Genomic DNA, 19,226 nt, shown 5'->3' on the forward strand with positions numbered 1-19,226 from the left:
ATTCACCGTCTCCTGGTTTCTAGCCTGGTGCCTTAACAAATGGATAAAAGTCTTTCTATTAAACATTTTCTACTAACTTGTAACAGGAGGACTTTTACCTCATAAATATCTTTATTCTGCATGTCAGAGCACCGGAAGGAAGGAAAAGAGAAAGGAAGGAAAAGAGAAAGGAAGGAAGGAAGGAAAAGAGGAAGGAAGGGGGGGAAGGAAGGAAGGAAAGAAGGAAGGAAGGAAAAGAGGAAGGAAGGAAGGAAAAGAGGAAGGAAGGAAGGAAAAGAGAAAGGAAGGAAGGAAAAGAGGAAGGAAGGAAGGAAGGAAGGAAGGAAGGAAGGAAGGAAAAGAGAAAGGAAGGAAGGAAGGAAAAGTGGAAGGAAAAGAGGAAGGAAAAGAGGAAGGAAGGAAGGAAGGAAGGAAGGAAGGAAGGAAGGAAGGAAAAGGGGAAGGAAGGGAGGGAAGAAGGAAAAGAAGAAGAAAGGAAAAGAGGAAGGGAGGAAGAAAGGAAGGAATGGAGGGGGGAGGAAGGGAGGAAAGAACAAGGGAGGAGAAAGGGAACGTGAAGAGGAAGGAGGAGGGCTATTCACATCAACACTCCCATTATTTTGAGAAGCTCCCGCTGAATGTGTGGCCTTCCGTTCTCAACAGACCCCTTCAGCCTATTCAGACAGGGAAGAATCGGAAGGAGGAAGGCCTAAACATTCAAAAATACAAAACAGAAGCAGCGGGCGACGCGCCCAACAGCCGCGATACAGCCCAAGGGGGGGGGGGTGAGTGGGATTCCAAAACCTGTCCCGCCAACGGCCTTAACCCCAAACAGATGCAACTCAGATATATTAGCTTTAACGGACAGGACCACCCAACCATCAGGGCGCAAAACAAAATCAGACGCCTGCGCTTCGCTCAAACAAATCCAAGTTGCCTCAACCCATCGACAACTGCCTAGGGTTGCATCACAACATTTCCAACACAGAGATTCCCTGCTCCTTTCCCTTTAAGACGCCCGGGAAGGGAGGGGGCAGGGGGGCGCAGATTCAAGAATGTATGGCTTCCTTGAGATGGTTGTGCAACTGGAGTTGTCTACCGATGTTTTATCTTTAAAACACTAACCTTGTTATACTCTAAACCAAGGGTCGGCAAACTTAAACACTCAAAGAGCCACAAAGGTCCTAACCGGAAGCCCCCACACCCCCCACCCAATTCTGGAGCTGACCGGAAGTCCAGTTCCCCCACCATAGAGTCTCCTCCTAGCACGGCGTCCTTTTTCCTCTACCTGTCCTAACCGAAAGCCCTATCAATTGTGGAGCCGAACGGTGACAGGGAGCCGCAGCAGAGGGATGAAACGAGCCGCATGTGGCTCCAGAGCCGCATGTGGCTCCAGAGCCGCATGTTGCCAACCTCTACTCTAAACCAGGAGTCCCCAACCTTTTGGCCACCACTGACCATATTCAATGGTGGGGTTCGGCTCCCGTTGCAACCAGTACGCTGCAACAGGGGCTGGGCATGCACATACATGCGTACCCGTTTGCAATGCTCCAGCTGCTCGGCAGAGCACCGTATGCTGCACGGGCATGCGCAGATGGCCCGTTTCCTTCAAATACAGGTAAGGAACGAGGACGGGCAGGCGGGCCCTCCAAAGCACCGTTCCGGTACGGTGGCTGCTGCTTCCGGCAGGCACTGGTACACGCATACCGTCTGAAACCCACCACTGACCGGATTCGTGGAAGACAATGTTTCCACGGATTTGCCGGGGTTGGGTTTACTAGAGGAAGAGTGTGCAACCTGGATCGTGCACATATGGAGTTTTGCACACCTGTCGTTCACCTCCAGCTGCAAGACCTGGTTGCTAACAGGCTGCGGGCAGGTAAAGGTCCACAGCCCGGGATGGGAGGGGTGGGGGGATTGGAGACCCCCGCTCTAAAGATCTTGCACATTTACTGCAAATCAGGGTCATTATTAGGAAAGGAAGGGAATAATAGTTCTTCAGGTGTTGTATCTAATTAAATGGAGGCTCCCCGTTTCTGCTGACATAGGCATTCAAGGTGGCATGCCAGGCATCCTGCCCCAAACAAAACGCTGAAGATGACAATAAAATCAACAAAATTAAAACCAACGAACCATTCAAACCTTGGTGGGAGAGATGCGATTTTAGCATTTTCCTAAAAGCCAGCTCCAAAGAGCCTCGTTCCTGTCTTAAACACCCAGCTTTCTGCTGATTTTAAGTATCCAGGCAGTTTCTTAAATACGATAAAATATTTATTTTCAATTTTCGGTGGCTATTTAGAGTGTGTTTCCTTTTTTATTTTCAAACTGTTTGTGTGTAAAAATAGTTATATATATTTTTTTAAAAACCACTTTCTAAACAGTCTCTGAAAATGGAAAACGGGGGAATAAATATTTTAAGTTCTATATATAAATGATAGAAGAACTCCAGTGGGAAAATAGAGGTTTCACAGTTGAATGGACAGAATAACATTCTCCTGTAATGGGATCCCATGAATCTTTTTTGGGTAAAAGTGTCATACAATACTATAGCAGAGTTGGAAGGGACCTTGGAGGTCTTCTAGTCCAACCCCATGCCTAGTCAGGAATCCCTATACCATTCCAGACAAATGGCTATCCAACATCTTCTTAAAGACTTCCAGTGTTGGGGCATTCACAACTTCTGGAGGCAAGTCGTTCCACTGGTTAATTGTTCTGTCAGGAAATTCCTCCTTAGTTCTAGGTTGCTTCTCTCCTTGATTAGTTTCCACCCATTGCTTCTTGTCCTGCACTCAGGTGCTTTGGAGAATAGTTTGACTCCCTCTTCTTTGTGGCAACCCCTGAGATATTGGAAGACTGCTATCATGTCTTCCCTAGTCCTTCTTTCTATTAAACCAGACATACCCAGTTCCTGCAACCGTTCTTCATATGTTTTAGCCTCCAGTCCCCTAATCATCTTTGTTGCTCTTCTCTGCACTCTTTCTAGAGTCTCCACATCTTTTCTACATCGTGGCGACCAAAACTGAATGCAGTATTCGAAATGTGGCCTTTCCAAGACATTATCAAGTGGTATTAACATAGGTATTCCTTGTGTATGAAAGCAGCCTCGTGCAACCGTATCTAATCCTTCTTTCTCATCCTCTTTTCCCCAAAACAATTCTGTTTGTGTGTGTGTCTGTGTCTGTGTGTCCGTGTGTTCCAGCATAACTCTGGAATACCTCGAGCAATTTCAACCAAACCTGGTACATAGATGACTTTCTCTCTGGAGAAAAATACTGTGGTGATAAGACACCCCTAAAACCCCTCGGGTGTGTGTGTGTGTGTGTGTGTGTGTTCTGTTAAGATACAGCCTGTTGTGCCGTAAAATGGATTCTACTGTACTGCCATAAAATGGCTTCTACTGTACAGTGCAGTGGAATTGCCATGGTAACAGCTTCACAGTACTCCACAAGAGGGGCTCCCTCTGAAGGGGGAAATCCAACATTAGAAATTGTGGCAAAGTTAATGGAAGGAGGGTTGCTCATTGGTGGTTGTGATACATATTTTGGGCGTCAGGGAGCTGCAGCAGAGGGGATGAAAGAGCGACATGCAGCTCCAGAGCTGCGGGTTGCTAACCCGTGGCCCAGAATCTGTACGTGACCAATAACAGACTAAGCCCAACCACCCTTGATTTCCACCAGCCCTTATCTAGCACCAAAATAGCGCTAACATTCGTTGAGAATATTCCTATACATCGGCGTAAGTAGCAATAAATCAGGTTCATGCGTAGACCTGATCTTTCACGACTGATACCGAGGTTGAGAAACGGTGAGCAAGAATCAGAGATGGAAACACTTTTTTTTAAAAAGCAAGAAAACAATGACGGATTTACCTATTTTAATGAATCGACAAGGGAACATCTGCTCATCGATTTTGTGCTTCAGTGTAAACGTTTCTTTGTTGTAGTCGTTCTTTAAGCCACTGCAACGGAAAACAAAACATGAAAGGTTATTCAAGGTGACCTAGAATTTGAAGTGAATTAGTAGACGGGTTTTATATACGATAAGCTGGCGGCTATAAAAGGCCATTAAGAGCCAGAAGGCCGTCACCAATAATCCTGACGAGGCAAATTTCTTTTCTGAACATCATTTCTCCTACATTTTATTTAGAATGTCAGGTTTGAACCACTCGGAGAGTCAATATATCAAAAATCAATCTGGATACTTAAAAGGTTTAATTTGAAAATCGACTGATCCGTTTGGAAACATTTTTCAATCTCTCTCTAAAATAATTATACGGTATTTTGTAAACATTCAACAGAACTTAAAGGTAATAGAGAAGTAATAGAGCAACAAAGAGGATTAGGGGATTGAAGGCTAAAACATATAAAGAACGGTTGCAGGAACTGGGTATGTCTAGTTTGATGAAAAGGAGGACTAGGGGAGACATGATAGCACTCTTCCAGTATTTGAGGGACTGCTACAAAGAAGCAATCAAGCTATTCTCCAAAGAACCTGAAGGCAGGACAAGAAGCAATGGGTGGAAACTAATCAAGGAGAGAAGCAACCTAGAACTAAAAGGTGAAATTTCCTGACAGTGAGAACAATTAATCAGTGGAACAACTTGCCTCCAGAAGTTGTAAATGTTCCAACACTGGAAGTTTTAAAAAATATATTGGATATCCATTTCTCTGGAGTGGTGTACGGTTTCCTGCCTAAGCAGGGGGTTGGATTAGAAGACCTTCGAGGTCCCTTCCAACTCTGCTATCCTATCCCTATCCCTATTTCAGTTCTCTTACGCAAAATCCCATCATCAACCTTGGGATGTTCACAAATTATCTAAAATATTTTAGCACATGTGCTCAAAAGCCCATTTGGGCTTATTATCTACGGAGGTCTTATTTTCAGGGATACAGGGTATTCCTTCAATTTACAACCACAATAGAGCTCAACATTTCCACTGCTGAACGAGACGGTTGTTAAGTGGGATCTGCCTCATTTTAGCATCTTTCTTGCCACAGCGAAGGGAGTCACTGCAGTTAGCAATGTGGCTTCTGGTTTCCCCGTTGACTTTGCTTGGCAGGTGATTACCAAAAGGTGATCACATGACCCATATCTGTTGTAAATACCTGGCAGGTGCCAAGCATTTAAATTTTGATTATGGGGATGCTGCAACATAAGTAAGTGGAAACTGGTCATAAGTCACTTTTTTCAGTGCCGGTGTTACGTCAAACAGTCACTAAATGGATGACTACCTGCATTGGTCATGGATCCACCAAGGTCATGTAAAAAAAAAGAAGAAGAAGGAAGAAAACTTAACCATACAGAAAGGGGCAAAGGAATTGTCAGGGTTCCAAGTAACACCCCTAATGAAAGAAGACTCCGAGGCTTGGGTTTCCTCAAAGTTCCATTTTATTACAGATGTCATATTGGCACATCTGGGAAAACCCGAATCTGAAAGCTTCCAGGTTTTCCCCACCCAAACAAAAGTTCAAAGCCCTGCCCAGCACCCACATATCACATAGCCCAATCAAAGCACCATCCCAACTGGAGATGGCTCCCAGTCACGCCTCTCCAGGTGCAGGGCAAGATGTCCTTGACTCTCAGAGAAAAGAATGTGATTATGACTCTACATCTCCCATACTCCATACAATCCCCCCCTCTCACAGTTTCCCACAGCACTAAATGTGGCAGCCAAAAAGATCCAATGCCCAAGATGGCATCCAGGCCTGACAGGAATATGTTTTTTTTCTCCCCTTAAAATATTAACTTTCAGCTTTCTTAAGTCTTATACAATACAATCCAACTCTACTATTGTATTGTATTGTATTGTATTGTATAAGACTTAAGAAAGCTTAATATTTTAAGGGGAGAAAAAAAACATATTCCTGTCAGGCCTGGATGCCATCTTGGGCATTGGATCTTTTGTTATGATAGGCATCAAAAGACGTGGAAACAACAATCCTACCTTGATAAAAGATCAGTCATGTTTTCTTCATTCATTCCACCAAAGACTTTGAATTTTTTTAAATTACAGACGTGAGTCTTTTCGTATTTCCCAAACATGATGCTCTGAACGACGGACGGTCTTTCGAGCTTCAAGATCAAATACTAGAAGGGGAAAGAGAAGAAAACAGGTGTGTGTTTGTGTGTGTGTGTGTGTGTTTTAATATATACTTCTTTTCATTTAGTTGGATGGCTTGTTTATATATATATTTTTCTCCCAACCTTTATATTATTGTAACATTATAATGTATATGTTTTAAATTTTGTGTATGCTGTATTGTGGATGAAGATTGAGCTATTATACAGACTTTCACAAACAGAAACACACATAACTATACATGCATAATGCGCGCGCGCGCACACACACATATATATACACACACAAATATATATATACATACACGTATAAACATATACATATACTAATACTAATAATACGAAGTGGGAGAAGGAAGAGGGGAAAGATTGGGGAAGGTGGAAAGATGGAAGGGAAAGAGAAGGAAGGGCAGGAAGAAGAAAGTAGAAGGGAGAAGGAAGGAAGAATAAAGGGAGAAGAACATGAAGAGAGAGGAGGAGGATTACGAGGAGGAGGAGGAGGAGGAGGGAGAGGAGGAGGAGGAGGAGGAGAAGAAGAAGAAGAAGGGGAAGAAGAAGAAGGGGAAGATGACTAACGAACAATTCTTTGACTCGGGCTAATGCTTGAATGTAAAGCTATGGCGAATTAAAAATCTGTGAGGTGAAATTTTCTTCCACTTAAAAACATTCAGCACTCGTTACAAAACTTCCTTCAGTGAGGGGCTGATTTCTTGTGGTTTTATTGTTATTTAATGCAAAGGTTTGATGCTGCATTTCATTAACTGAGCATGTGGGCTGGCTTGACAGGGGCAGAAATATGATAATACAGTAAAGAGTCAAAGTGCTATAAAATAATAGTCCACATAAAGACTCAAAATAAATTGTAAGAGGAAATATTAGAACAATTTTTTTTTAAAAGTTAGAACAATTAATCAGTGGAACAGAAGTTGCCTCCAGAAGTTGTGAATGCCCCAACACTGGAAGTCTTTAAGAAGTTGTTGGATAGCCATTTGTCTGAAACGGTATAAGGTTTTCTGCCTATGCAGAGGGTTGGACTAGAAGACCTCCAAGGTCTCTTTCAACTCTGCTATTGCATTGTATTGCATTATATTGTATATTGGGGCCAGATTCATATTTTAATATAGAAGATTCTTAAAATGAATATAAATTGAAATCAGAGGTGTTCCGTTTAAGGCTACTGGATAAGGAACTTGGTGGGGAGGGGGAGATCCAACTTTTAAAAAATTGAAAATTACGCCCCGACAGTCCCATTAAACACACACACATACACACAAAATTCCTCGCTCTGGAGATTGAGAGTTGCAATCCATCTGAAAATGTGACCTACGTTTCTTGAGCTCTGGGGTGAAAGGAGGGGGAGGGGGGGGGAATGCTTAATACTGTACTCCTAAGACAATGTCAATACCTCATTATCACACTTCTAACTATTGCATGGACCCCGTTCTGCCAAGAGGAACTATTAAAAAGCCATCTGGTTAAAGGCATGGAGGAAGCACAGAACACGATGACTTCGCCGGTTATTTTTAGCTGAATTTTTAAGTTAGCAGAGGCATTTTTCCCCCCCTCCATCCTTCACTTCTGCCAACAATCTAGAAGCACTGGAATGTGAGATTCCAGATGGCAAAAGAAAAGGAAAAAGGCACTAAACATTATCCCTCTAAGGAATCCATCACTTAAAACTGCTCTCCAACTGAAAAAAAAACCCTGCTATTATTTCCTGTATTATTCATTTATTATTGGTTCATTTATTATTTACTAGTTGGATACCCATGCTTCGCTACGAAACCATGTGATCGGGCCAGCTACCAGGCCGGACGAGTCACGCGCTGGCCACGCCCATATAAGGCAACTGGCAGTTGGAACAGAGTTCCTTTCAGGTGAGGAGGGGGAGTAGAACGTCTAACTCCTTAGCATCGACACGGGTTAATATAATACTGTATAAAAAGTACTGATGATCTGATGGTCATTTCAAAAAATCCCTTTTTAGTGAGCACCTAGAAGCCAAGAGGAACATCCATTCCAAATTTCAAGTTTGTAGGCTTTACAGTTCCGGAGATTTTGTACTAGGTGAGCAGTATTTGGCTTTTATATATATAGATTATTCATTTATTGTATGTTGAAGTCCCCGACTTAGGACCACAGTCGAGCCCAAAATTTCCATTGCTAAGTGAGACACGTATGTGAGTTTTGACCCAATTGTCCACCTTTCTGGCCACAGTTGTTAAGTGAATCACAGTGGTTGCTAAGTCGTTAAGTGAAACTGGCTTTCCCATCAACTTTTGCCCATTAGAAAATTACAGATGATCACATGATCATGTGACACAGCAACAGTCATAAACACATGTCCAAATTTTGATCATATGACCATGGGGGGGGGGGGAAGAATGGTGTGACCATCGTTAAGTTTGAAAAATGGTCATAAGTCCCTTTTTCACTTTGAACGGTCACTAAACGAACTGCGGACTACTAGGACTGGGCCAGTTGTGGTCTTCTTTCATGCTGGTGCAGCTGGAGGGAAGGGGCCTTCTTTTGAGGGCCATCCAGGGGTCTTCTTTGAGCCTTTATTTCAAAGGGCAATTTACCACAACTTGTCAGAGTATGAATATTCAGACTGGAATAGACGTGGAAACAGGTCAGCCAATGAGGGCTGTTTGGAAACTGAAACTGTATTTGCTCTGTGAGCAACAATGAGGCAGCAAGGAGCCTGGGTGTGGCTTATCTTCTGTACTAAAGCTCTGAGTCTGTTTGAGCTCTAAACTAGTCTGCTGCTCTGAACTGAAACTTCTCTCCTCTGCCTGTGTTTTGCTTGTATTTACTACCACGTTGGAAAACCTGCCTTTGGTATGGCATATTTACTTCATGTGTTATATTATATATAAAGAGAAGTTAATGAATCCTGCTAAATGAATTACCTGTGTGTGCTTTCTGGATGTGATTGCTGCAAGAAACTCTGACACATCTCTGTTTTAAATCATGAATGGGAGGCTTTTGAATAATAGAAGAAACTAAATGAAGCATAAATGAATATCAAACTCCAGATAGATCCTACCTGTTCAAATCATTCCATTTGGCAGAAATGGAGGAACAATCTATTCTATTCTATTCTATTCTATTCTATTCTATTCTATGGATAGATAGATAGATAGATAGATAGATAGATAGATAGACAGAGTGTGTGTGAGAGAGAAAAGGAATAGGAATAGAAGACACAGCCTGTTGTGCCTTAAAATGGCTTCTATCGTACTGCCTTAAAATGGCTTCTACTGTACGCTATAGAGTTGCCATGGTAACGGCTTCACAATACTCCACAGGGGACTCCCTCTGGTAAAGGGGAAAATCCAACATTAGAAATTGTGGCAAAGTTCATGGAAGAAGGGTTGGGATAAATAAATACCTGGGCAGCACCAGGTTATCAGCTAATTTGGGTTAAAAGAGGTGGAAGAACCACTAAAAGCCATACTGTTTTGTCTGTTGTTGTTGAGTTTGCTACTAACCGTCCAGCCAAAGAAAAAAACAGGGGCGTGTATGTGAAAAGCATCCTGTAGGTCTTATTAAGGAGGCACAAAGCAGCACTGAGAAGGACCTTCAATTACTCCGATCTCTCAGCAGCTGGCTGAGAAAAGTCCTTCCAGGAACTGCCTGACCTGCCTTATTTTCTTTCTCCTTTAGCGATTGAAGAAATCATAACCGAAACAGAAAACATCTGCAATTTGATGCCAACCAATAGGGAAGTCTTAATTAAAGAAATGGAAATGGCAGGAAGAATTTGGGGGAGGAGATAAAAGATGACTTCTAGTTCCTCCTTAGGATTGAAAGCCGGCTGGGTGACTTTGGGTCAATCCCTAGGAGATGGTGAGTTCTAGTTCCTCCTTAGGCTGGGTGATTTTGGGACAATCCCCAGGAGATGGTGAGTTCTAGTTCCTCCTTAGGAGGATTTGTTAATTTGTATAAACAGACAGTCATACAATATACTGTAAGATTTATTGGGATTCATCAAAATGACTTTCTGTTGGCTCTGATTAGAATCCAACAAAGAAGTGCCATTAAAACTTACCTGTGGGGGGTAGTTGCTTTCTGAAGACCACCGTGAAGATTGATCGTTGGGCTTGTCTACTAAAATATTCCTTGAAACATAGAAAGAGAGAGAGAGAGACAGATGTAAATATTAAAAAGTTAACAATACGTAACGGTTTTCAAAAATCCCATTTCAGCAAAGCATAGCAGACTACCTCTTCAGATCTCTCTGATGCTTTCTTTAACAGGAATAATTAAATAAGCTAGTTTTAGGTCCAAGTCAGGATTCAAACCCCGATGAACAGATAGTCCTCAACTTACAACCATTCATTTAGTGACCAAAATTACAACTGCACTCAAAAATGTGACTCGTGACCCTTTTTTACCCTGACGACTGAATAGCCAATTCCAACAAATGCTGGTGATTTGCAAAGTTGTTTTCTTCCAATTATGATAATTGTTACTCCATTTCCCTGAAAATAAAACCTCCCCGGATAAAAAGCCCAATCGGGCTTTTGAACGCATGGGCTAAAATAAGCCCTCCCCGAAAACATTGCACCACAGCAGCAGCCATGAGGTGACCACGCTCGCCGCCTCCTGCACCTCAAAAATAATAAGACTTCCCTGAAAATAAGACCAAGTGCTTATTTCGGGGATCAAAAGAAAATTAAGACCCTATCTTATTTTGGGGGGGAAACACGGTATTTTTACAAGGCGATTTATGGATGTTTTCAATCAGAGTAGATGTTAGTGCAAATGTTACCCACCAACCCACAGCAGAGGTGGTATTCAGCCGGTTCGGACCGGTTCTGGCGAACCAGTAGCAGAAATTTTGAGTAGCTTGGAGAACCAGCAAATACCACCTCTGGTTGGCCCCGCCCTCCCGCCCCCGCCATTCCCTGCCCTATATTCCCTTGTTTTTTTTAGCTCAGTTGATTCGCATGGCGGAGCAGATTGCCGCGGCTCGGCTTAGCTAAACAACAGTTCAGCTGACACCGAGGGCGGTCTTTGAGGGCTGCGCGCCTGCGCAAAGTGTGCATTAGGCATGCATGCACGCAAATCATGATCTCATAGAACCGGTAAGAAAAGATTTGGAATCCCACCGCTGATCCATGGGTCATCTAGTGAATTTTGTTAAAGTCATTATTAGATCATTAGCAAAGGAATGTTTTTGCTAGCATTTTTGCGCCAGGGATCCCTTACTTGAGAAGTTAAGAAACTTCCCAAACTGCAAGAAGAGGAAATACAGACTTCCTTTTTCTCTTCCAATCCATCCGATGGCTTTGGGAAAGTTACCATCTTCCAGCTTTATCTTTCTTAACAAAAGTTTTATCAAGCGTACAATGCGCTGTACCCGCAAAATGTACCCAAAATGATGCAAGAACAACACACTTGCAATTCCCGCTCTTGAATAGGGCTTAGAAAACGGCAAAAGAAACGCGCTTTTTCTCTATTTCGGAAAACACAGCTGAGGGGGGGGGGGAGAGGAAACAAACCAGGGCTGCATTTTTTTTCTTACAACAAAAATGCTTGGAAAGGAGACAAGCAACTGAATGGCCCCCGAGTAGAAAGGCACAAATCGCGTCCTTTGAAAGCCTTGAATGGCAGTGATCAGACGTAATCAATGGGAATAATTCCGCCATTAGAATCCTCCCCGCACAAAACACCAAAGGAATAAAAAGCTTCCCGACAACGGGGGCATATTTCAGAGTGTCCCATTTTCGCAACGCGTTCATCCCAGGTGCTGCTTTCTTTTCATTTTTACAGCGATGAGGTTTTGTGGAAATCAGCATTAATATTAGAAAGGCCGCTGCCCTTCCAGATGTGGCTGAACCGCCACGGGCAGCAGATCCCGCTAGCCTGGCCGAGAGTCGACACCCTGAGAAACGTAGCGCAGCAACCTGTAAGGAACGATGCGCTCCAAAACCTGGTATAGAAAGGGCCACCTGCGACAGCTGCACCGTCTTCAGGGACAAGAAAAAGAACCAGTTGGGGGTAGTGGTGGAGGTGCCGGCCTAGAAACCAGGAGTCTGTGAGTTCTAGTGCCACTTTAGGAATGAAAGCAGGCTGGGTGTCTTTAGACCAATCACCAGGAGTCTGTGAGTTCTAGTGCCACCTTAGGAATGAAAGCAGGCTGGTCAACTTTGGGCCAATCACCAGGAGACTGAGAGTTCTAGTTCTCCTTAGGCCTGAAAGGTGATTAAATAACTTGGGGTTAATCACCAGGAGATGGTGAGTTCTAGTCTTCCTTAGGCCTGAAAGGTGACTTTGGGTCAATCACCAGGAGTCTGTGAGTTCTAGTGCCACCTTAGGAATGAAAGGAGGCTGGGTGACTTGGGTGAAACACCAGGAGACGGTGAGTTCTAGTCCTCCTTAAGCCTGAAAGGTGATTAAGTAACTTTGAGCCAATCAACAGGAGACGGTGAATTCTAGTCCTCCTTAGGCCTGAATGTGACTCAGTGACTTTGCGTCAATCACCAGGAATCTGTGAGTTCTAGTGTCACCTTAGGAATGAACTCAGGCTGGTCAACTTTGGGCCAATCACCAGGAGACTGAGAGTTCTAGTTCTCCTTAGGCCTGAAAGGTGATTAAATAACTTGGGGTTAATCACCAGGAGACAGTGAGTTCCAGTCCCACTTTAGGCCTGAAAGGCGACTAGGTGACTTTGGCCCAATCATCATTTAGATAAGGGTTAACAAAATTCAAGAGAGCTCCGGGAGACATCGCCGAATCCACATGGTCGGAACCTCCCAGCCGGCCAAACGAGGTTACCGGTAGTCCTCGACTTACAACTGTTCGTTTAGCAAAGTTACAATGCCAGCGGGGGGAAAAAACGATCTGCGACCATTTTTCACACAACCGACACGGCATCCCTGTGGTTACGTGATCAAAATTCAGACGCTCGGCAACTGGCAGGCATTCATGACAGCTGCCCTGTCCTTAGGGTGGGGGTGGGGGTGGGGGGGGTCACGTGATTCCCCCTTTTGCGACCTTCTGACAAGCAAAGTCAACGGGGAAGCCAGATTCCCTTAACCACTGGGTTGCTACCGTATTTTTCAGAGTATAAGACGCACCTTTTTCCCTCAAAAAAGAGGCTGAAAACCTTGCTGCATCTTATACACTGAATGCAGCATTTTTGCCCCCCCCAAATCCCACTCCCTTTCATCAAAATGGCCATGCACAGCCTATAGGAGGCTTCCAGAGTGCTCCTGGGGACTGGGAAGGGTAGATATGAACGAAAAACGGGCCGTTTTTTTGCTCATTTTGGTGGGGCCCTAGCCCCCAGGAGCACTCTACAAGCCTCCTAAAGCAGGGGTGTCCATGGCTGGCTGGGGAATTCTGGGAGTTGAAGTCCACAAGTCTTAAAGTTCCCAAGTTTGGACACCCCTGTCCTAAAGGCTATGCATGCCCTTTTCTTGACAAAAATGGGCCCGTTTTGGGGAGGTCTGCAGAGTGCAAGAACCTTTTTTTTTTTAATTTGCCTCTTCAAAATGTTGTTGCGTCTTAATACTCCCCAAACGATGGTAATTTTAAAACTGCAGTGATTCACTTCGCAACTGCGGCGAGAGAGGCGGTAAAACGGGGCAAAACTCAGCAGCTGCCTCATTTCGCAACGGGAATTTGGAGCGCCGCTGTAGTCGTGGGCCGAGGGTCACCTGTGCCATCTTTCTCGACCGATAGGTTAAAGCAAAAAAGTAGGATAAAGTTCAACGCTTCCTTTCGACCTCAAGACTGAACGTCGCACATCCGTTCCCGTTTTCCCAAAGGTAAACACAAAGCGAGCAAACAGCGGCAGCAGCTCCGTGTTCAAGTCCAAGTTCATTTCAGAGTCCGCCGCCGAAAGGGAAATTAATGTCACAAGAGTCTCGTCCCGCTAATATTTGTTCTTCCTTTCTCACTTTCATACACCCTAGGCATGGGCTCAGGCTCAAAGCTGAATGAGGCTCGTCATCTCTAATCCCAAATTCAAAATGTTACTGCATTCATTAGAACGGTGGTTCCGGAACGTGCACACGAGAGCACCAGAAACTGAAAAAGCAGTTCCCCAGCGTGCATGCGCAAGAGCGCAGTTCCCCAGCGCACAGGCGCACACTAGGAAGCTGACCTTCCAATTTCCAGCATGGACATGTGCACTGGTTATCTAGTCTTCTGGTTTCTGGCACACATGTGCAAGCGAAGAGTAGCTGGACAGCGTGTGCATGCGCACCAGGGGAGCTGCTCTTCCTGTTTCCAGTGCTCCCATGCGCGCGGAGACCAGCTGGCCAGCACGCGCATGTGTGCCAAGGAGCTGCTCTTCCAGTTTCCAGTGCTCCTGCGCACGCAAAGACCAGCTGGCCGGCACACATGTGCGTGCCAGAATCTGGAAGAGCAACGGGCGACGGCCGGCGTGCCAGGAGCGATGGCTCTGCGTGCCACTTCCAGCACATGTGCCGTAGAAAAATTTGATAAGAACAGTATGCATTTAATATTACATGTCTTAAAAGCGGAAAGGATTATCTTCGCACAATATTGGAAAAATAAAGAAACACCTCGAGATGAAGAGATAATTAAGATGATGTGAGATTGTGCAGAAATGGATGGATTTACGCTGAAAATCAAACAGAATATTATCAAACATGGAACCTATTTTACCAGTGGTTGGGGGGGAAAAAGAGTGGAGAGTAAGAAGGGAATCTGTATTGCTGAGCTAATTAAATACCCAGACAAAACTATGTTTATTAAGCTCTAAGAAATGTAATTAATAGAAAATTAATAACATTTTTTAAAAAAAAGATTCAGAAATGCAGTCCTCGACGTACGACCACAATTGAGCCAGACATTTCTATCGCTAAGTGAGACATTTGTGAAGCGAGTTTTGCCCTGTTTTACGACCTTTTTTGCCACCGTTAACGGGATCAGAGGACTTGTTAAGTTAGCGACCGGTTGTTAAGTGAATCTGGCTCCCGCATTGACTTTGCTTGTCAGAAGGTCGCAAAAGGGGACCGCGTGACCCCAGGATGCTACAACCGTCATAAATATGAGCCAGTTGCCCAGCGTCTGAATTTTGATTTCGTGACTATGGAGAAGCTGCAACTGTTATAAGTGTGAAAAGCAGTCATTTTTCAGTGTAACTTCAAACGGTCACTAAATGAACTCTTACGTCGAGAGCTACCTGTACTTGCTCAAAGTCCTTTCCTATTATTCGAGACCGAGAATAGATTCAGAAATATTTCTGCAGAAAACTAATTTAGATCCTTCAACTCACGCAACTCAAATGACCTCATGACTTGCCCACATTGAAATGTGTGCGTGATTTGCACACATTTACTACTGCCATATTGTGATTCACTTGTTTTCCACTTAATCATAGCAATTTATGTGTGACAAGCCCAGCTCTTAAATGACTCACTCTCCCAAATGCTCAAACAGGTACTATGGTCAAAGGCTCAAGTTTCCAGATAGTAATTCAGTTCTCACTTGGAAGGTAAAGTTTTCGACCTCTGAGCTGTGCACCACATAAGCCTGTGATGGCGAACAAAATGGCACGCGTGCCCAAAGTGGCATGCGGAGCCGTGTTGCCTGGCATGCGTGGCATCGCCTGTTCCTCTTCCGGGTTTCTGGCGTACATGTGCGCGCGAAGATCAGCTGGTCTTTGCACATGCGGCAGTGCCGGAAACCGGAAGAGCTGGTCTTCCGTTTTCCTGTGTGAGCATGCGCAGCCGCCAGCTGATTGGTGCATGTGCATGCGTGGCAGTAACTGGAAGACTTGCTGGCTGGCGCGCGTGCCAGAAACCGCAAGTCCAGTTTCCGGTGCTCACATGCCCCCTTGGCAGCTCTTCTTCCTGGTCCAGACAAGCACATGCACGATGTAGTCTTTTTCGGCACTCAGTGCCGCATCCATGCGCGCTCCCTTTTCAGCACTCAAAAAGGTTGGCCATCACTGACACAAGCTGTTCTAAATCTCTCCAAGTTAGATCTGAACAGCCTTCAACATTGCTGTGGATCGTTGGGTCTTCGAACAGTTTAAGACCTCCCTACTTATCACCTTTATAATTTTAAACTTTTATAATTTTACAACCAGATTGCAAGGACCCAAGTGAGAGGTCAGATGAGGATTCCCGAACCCTTGTGTAGCCTCACTTTGCGATGAATGAGGACATTCATTCCAATTTTGCAGCTACTAAGATTGTTGGCCGAGAAGAGACAAAAACAGCCAGGGAAAATGATGGCAGCCTGGAAAACGGGGCCCTTGTCAGTCAACAGGCGTGCTGATTTACCACCAACGTATCAGGTACTTAAGAGCCGAGGACTTGGCAGCACAAGGAAACAACAGCCATCAACACACCAATCAACCAATAGGAAAGCACCACGTCCGTACAACACATAGAATAGTCCAAATCACATGTTCAGGTAGAGAGAGGTATCCCGAAAATGGGCTCCAGGTGTGAAAATGCCACTCTATGATGCTCTGGCAAGACCATACTTGGAATACTGTATCCAATTTTGGTTGCCAAAAATTTGGTTGTAAAAAAGATGTTGAGACTTTAGAAAGAGTGCAGAGAAGAGCAACAAAGAGGATTAGGAGTCTTGAGGCTAAAAGACACAAAGAACAGTTGGAGGAATTGGATATGTCCAGTCTAATGATAAGGACTTGGGGACAGGATTTGGTAGTAAGTCTTCCATGGCGGCACAGTGGTTAGAATCAATGCGGTATTGCAGGCTTCCAATAGTTCAGCAGTTCGATCCAGACCGGCTCAAGGTTGACTCAGCCTTCCATCCTTCCGAGATCGGTAAAATGAGGACCCAGATTGTTGGGGGCAAGAGGCTGACTCTGTAAACAACTCAGAGAGGGCTGTAAAGCACTGTGAAAAGGGTTATAGGTCTAAGTGCCAGTGCTATTTGAGGGGCTGCCACAAAAAGAGGGGGACAATCTATTCTCCAAAGCACCTGAGGGCAGGGCAAGAAGCAATGGGTGGAAACTAATCAAGGAGAGAAGCAACTTAGAACTGAGGAGAAGTTTCCTGACAGTGAGAACAATGAAGCAGTGGAACTGCTTGCCTCCAGAAGTTGCAAATGCTCCAACACTGGAAGTTTTTAAGAAGAGATTGGATAACTGTCTGAAATGGTATAGGGTTTCCTGAGCAGTGGGACAGCAGGTATCCTGAGCAGGGGGTTGGACTAGAAGACCTCCAAGGTCCCTTCCAACTCTGTTATTCTGTTATGTAGTCCAGGTTTCCTCCTATGAAAACAAGCATTGCCAAATTCTGCATTTCTCTTTATTCCTGCCTATATCCTACTTCAAGTCTCTTCATCTGCTTTCAACTATTTCCTGTTCCCCCATAAACATATAAACATATTAGTCTTTGACTTTATACAACTCTTGCTGTCTTTGGATTCAAACAGCACTTTAGGCTGAAGAAATCCTATGCTTAAGGAAGCTGTGGGAACCTTCCATTGTGCTAAGCCATCACTTGTATTTTTATTTACCCAGAGTTTAGGGTTCAGAGTGTTATAATTCAGTGAATTTTTTTGTTCTTCATTTCCTAAGCCTCAACATTCACCTCAAACACAACTATCTCTTCTACAATATATGGGGGGGGGAGGGGGGAGACTTTGGCCCAATCACCAGGAGACTGTGAGTTCTAAACCCACTTTAGGCATGAAAGCCAGCTGGCTGGCAATGGGCCAGTCCTTCTCTCTCAGTCCAAGCCACCTCAAGAGGCTGTTGTTATGAGGAAAACAAGAGAAAGATGTGTTTGATATATTGGCTGCCTTGGGTTCTTTGCAAAAATAATAAGGGTTGGATGTAAATAAGCAATAAAATAAAACAAAATAAAACTGGAGTGTGAAATGGTGCAAATTCTTCTAGGAAACCATTTACATAAGGAATTATCTACAGAAAGATTAAGTCCCCTTTGCTTATCTTCTACTGAGGACACAGCGGTGAGAAGCCTGATATCTTGCAGGAAAATGTAAAAATAAAAACAAACCACCTCAAGCTTTGCAAATTGCTGGGTATAAAGCAAAGTATAAAGCAACTTCTTTGCAAACAAAATAATAAACATTGCTAATAACAAAAGAAAATAGGTTTGCAACCGTTTAAACTGAATGTCATACATGGATGCAGATAAGGCAAAAGACATACAGTGGATATGCCCCATACATTTAGAGGTCATCCTCGACTTACATCCATTCATTTGCCAACCATTCCAAGATACGACAGCACTGACAACAGTGACTTACAACCACACTTAACCACCATTGCAGCATCCCCAAAGTCATGTGATCAAAAATTGCCCGATTTAACCACCAACATGGATTTAAGACATACAGGCAGTACTCAATCTATAACCACAATGGTGCACAGCGTCTATGTCGTTAAGTGAGACGTTTGTTAAGTGAGTTTGCTCCATCTTACGACTTTCCTCACGCATTGGTTGAGTGAATCAGCACAGTTCTTGAATTAATGACGTGGTCGTTAAACGAATCGGGCTTCCCCGTTAAGGCTTTCCTTTTCAGAAGGTCGCAGAAGAGGATCACGTGACTCCGGGACACTACAAACCACCATAAATGCACCTCAGTTGCCAAGCATCTAATCACGTGACCATCACAGGGGATGCCGCAACGGTCGTAAGTGTGAAAAACAGCCACAAATCCCTTTTTTTCAGTGCCGTTGTAACTTTGGTCACTAAACGAGCTGTTGTAAGTCGAGGACTACCTGTATTTGCGACACCCGGGGTCATGTGATTGGCATTCAGGTGTTGGGAAAGACAGAAGACAGAAAAAGGAGGAGAAGGCAGAGGATGCGATGGTTAGATACAACAAACACAACAAACTCTGGGAGACAGTGGAGAACCGGAATGAGGGGGAGGTTGGACTAGAAGGCCTCCAAGGTCCCTTCCAACTCTATTCTATTAAAAAAAAAAAGACCTGAAGAACCAGGCAGATCATCTAAGTGGCCTCTTGGAATCAGCCCTAATGGGATGCCACATGTAACCAACGCCCAGCTCTGCTCAAAGCCTCTAATTGCTGGGGAAGAGAAGGAAGAAGGGAGGAGGAGGATTAAAAGAAGAGGAGGAAGTGGAGGAAGAGGAGCAGTAGAGGAGGAGGAGGAAGACGAAGGGGGGAAGAAGAGGAGGAAGAGAAGAGGGGGAAGAAGAGGAAGAAGGAAGAGGA

The 19,226-nt window shown here is 44.3% G+C and overlaps 1 protein-coding gene across 1 annotated transcript in view; it reads right to left on the reverse strand.

Annotated features, from left to right (window-relative positions):
• The window catches only part of MKLN1 (muskelin 1), a 56,613-nt gene extending 46,436 nt beyond the window's left edge, over window positions 1–10,177 (reverse strand). Inside the window, exons 1-3 of the mRNA XM_081957133.1 lie at window positions 10,111–10,177; window positions 5,923–6,065; window positions 3,848–3,936 (exon numbers count right to left, since the gene is read on the reverse strand). Coding sequence (XP_081813259.1) covers window positions 3,848–3,936; window positions 5,923–6,020 — 187 coding nt within the window. The 5' untranslated portion in view covers window positions 6,021–6,065; window positions 10,111–10,177. The remainder of the gene's footprint in view (window positions 1–3,847; window positions 3,937–5,922; window positions 6,066–10,110) is intronic.
• Between the last annotated feature and the right edge of the window lie 9,049 nt (window positions 10,178–19,226).

Source organism: Natrix helvetica (assembly GCF_964273705.1).
Source record: "Natrix helvetica genome assembly, chromosome: 6".
Classification (NCBI taxonomy): domain Eukaryota; kingdom Metazoa; phylum Chordata; class Lepidosauria; order Squamata; family Natricidae; genus Natrix; species Natrix helvetica.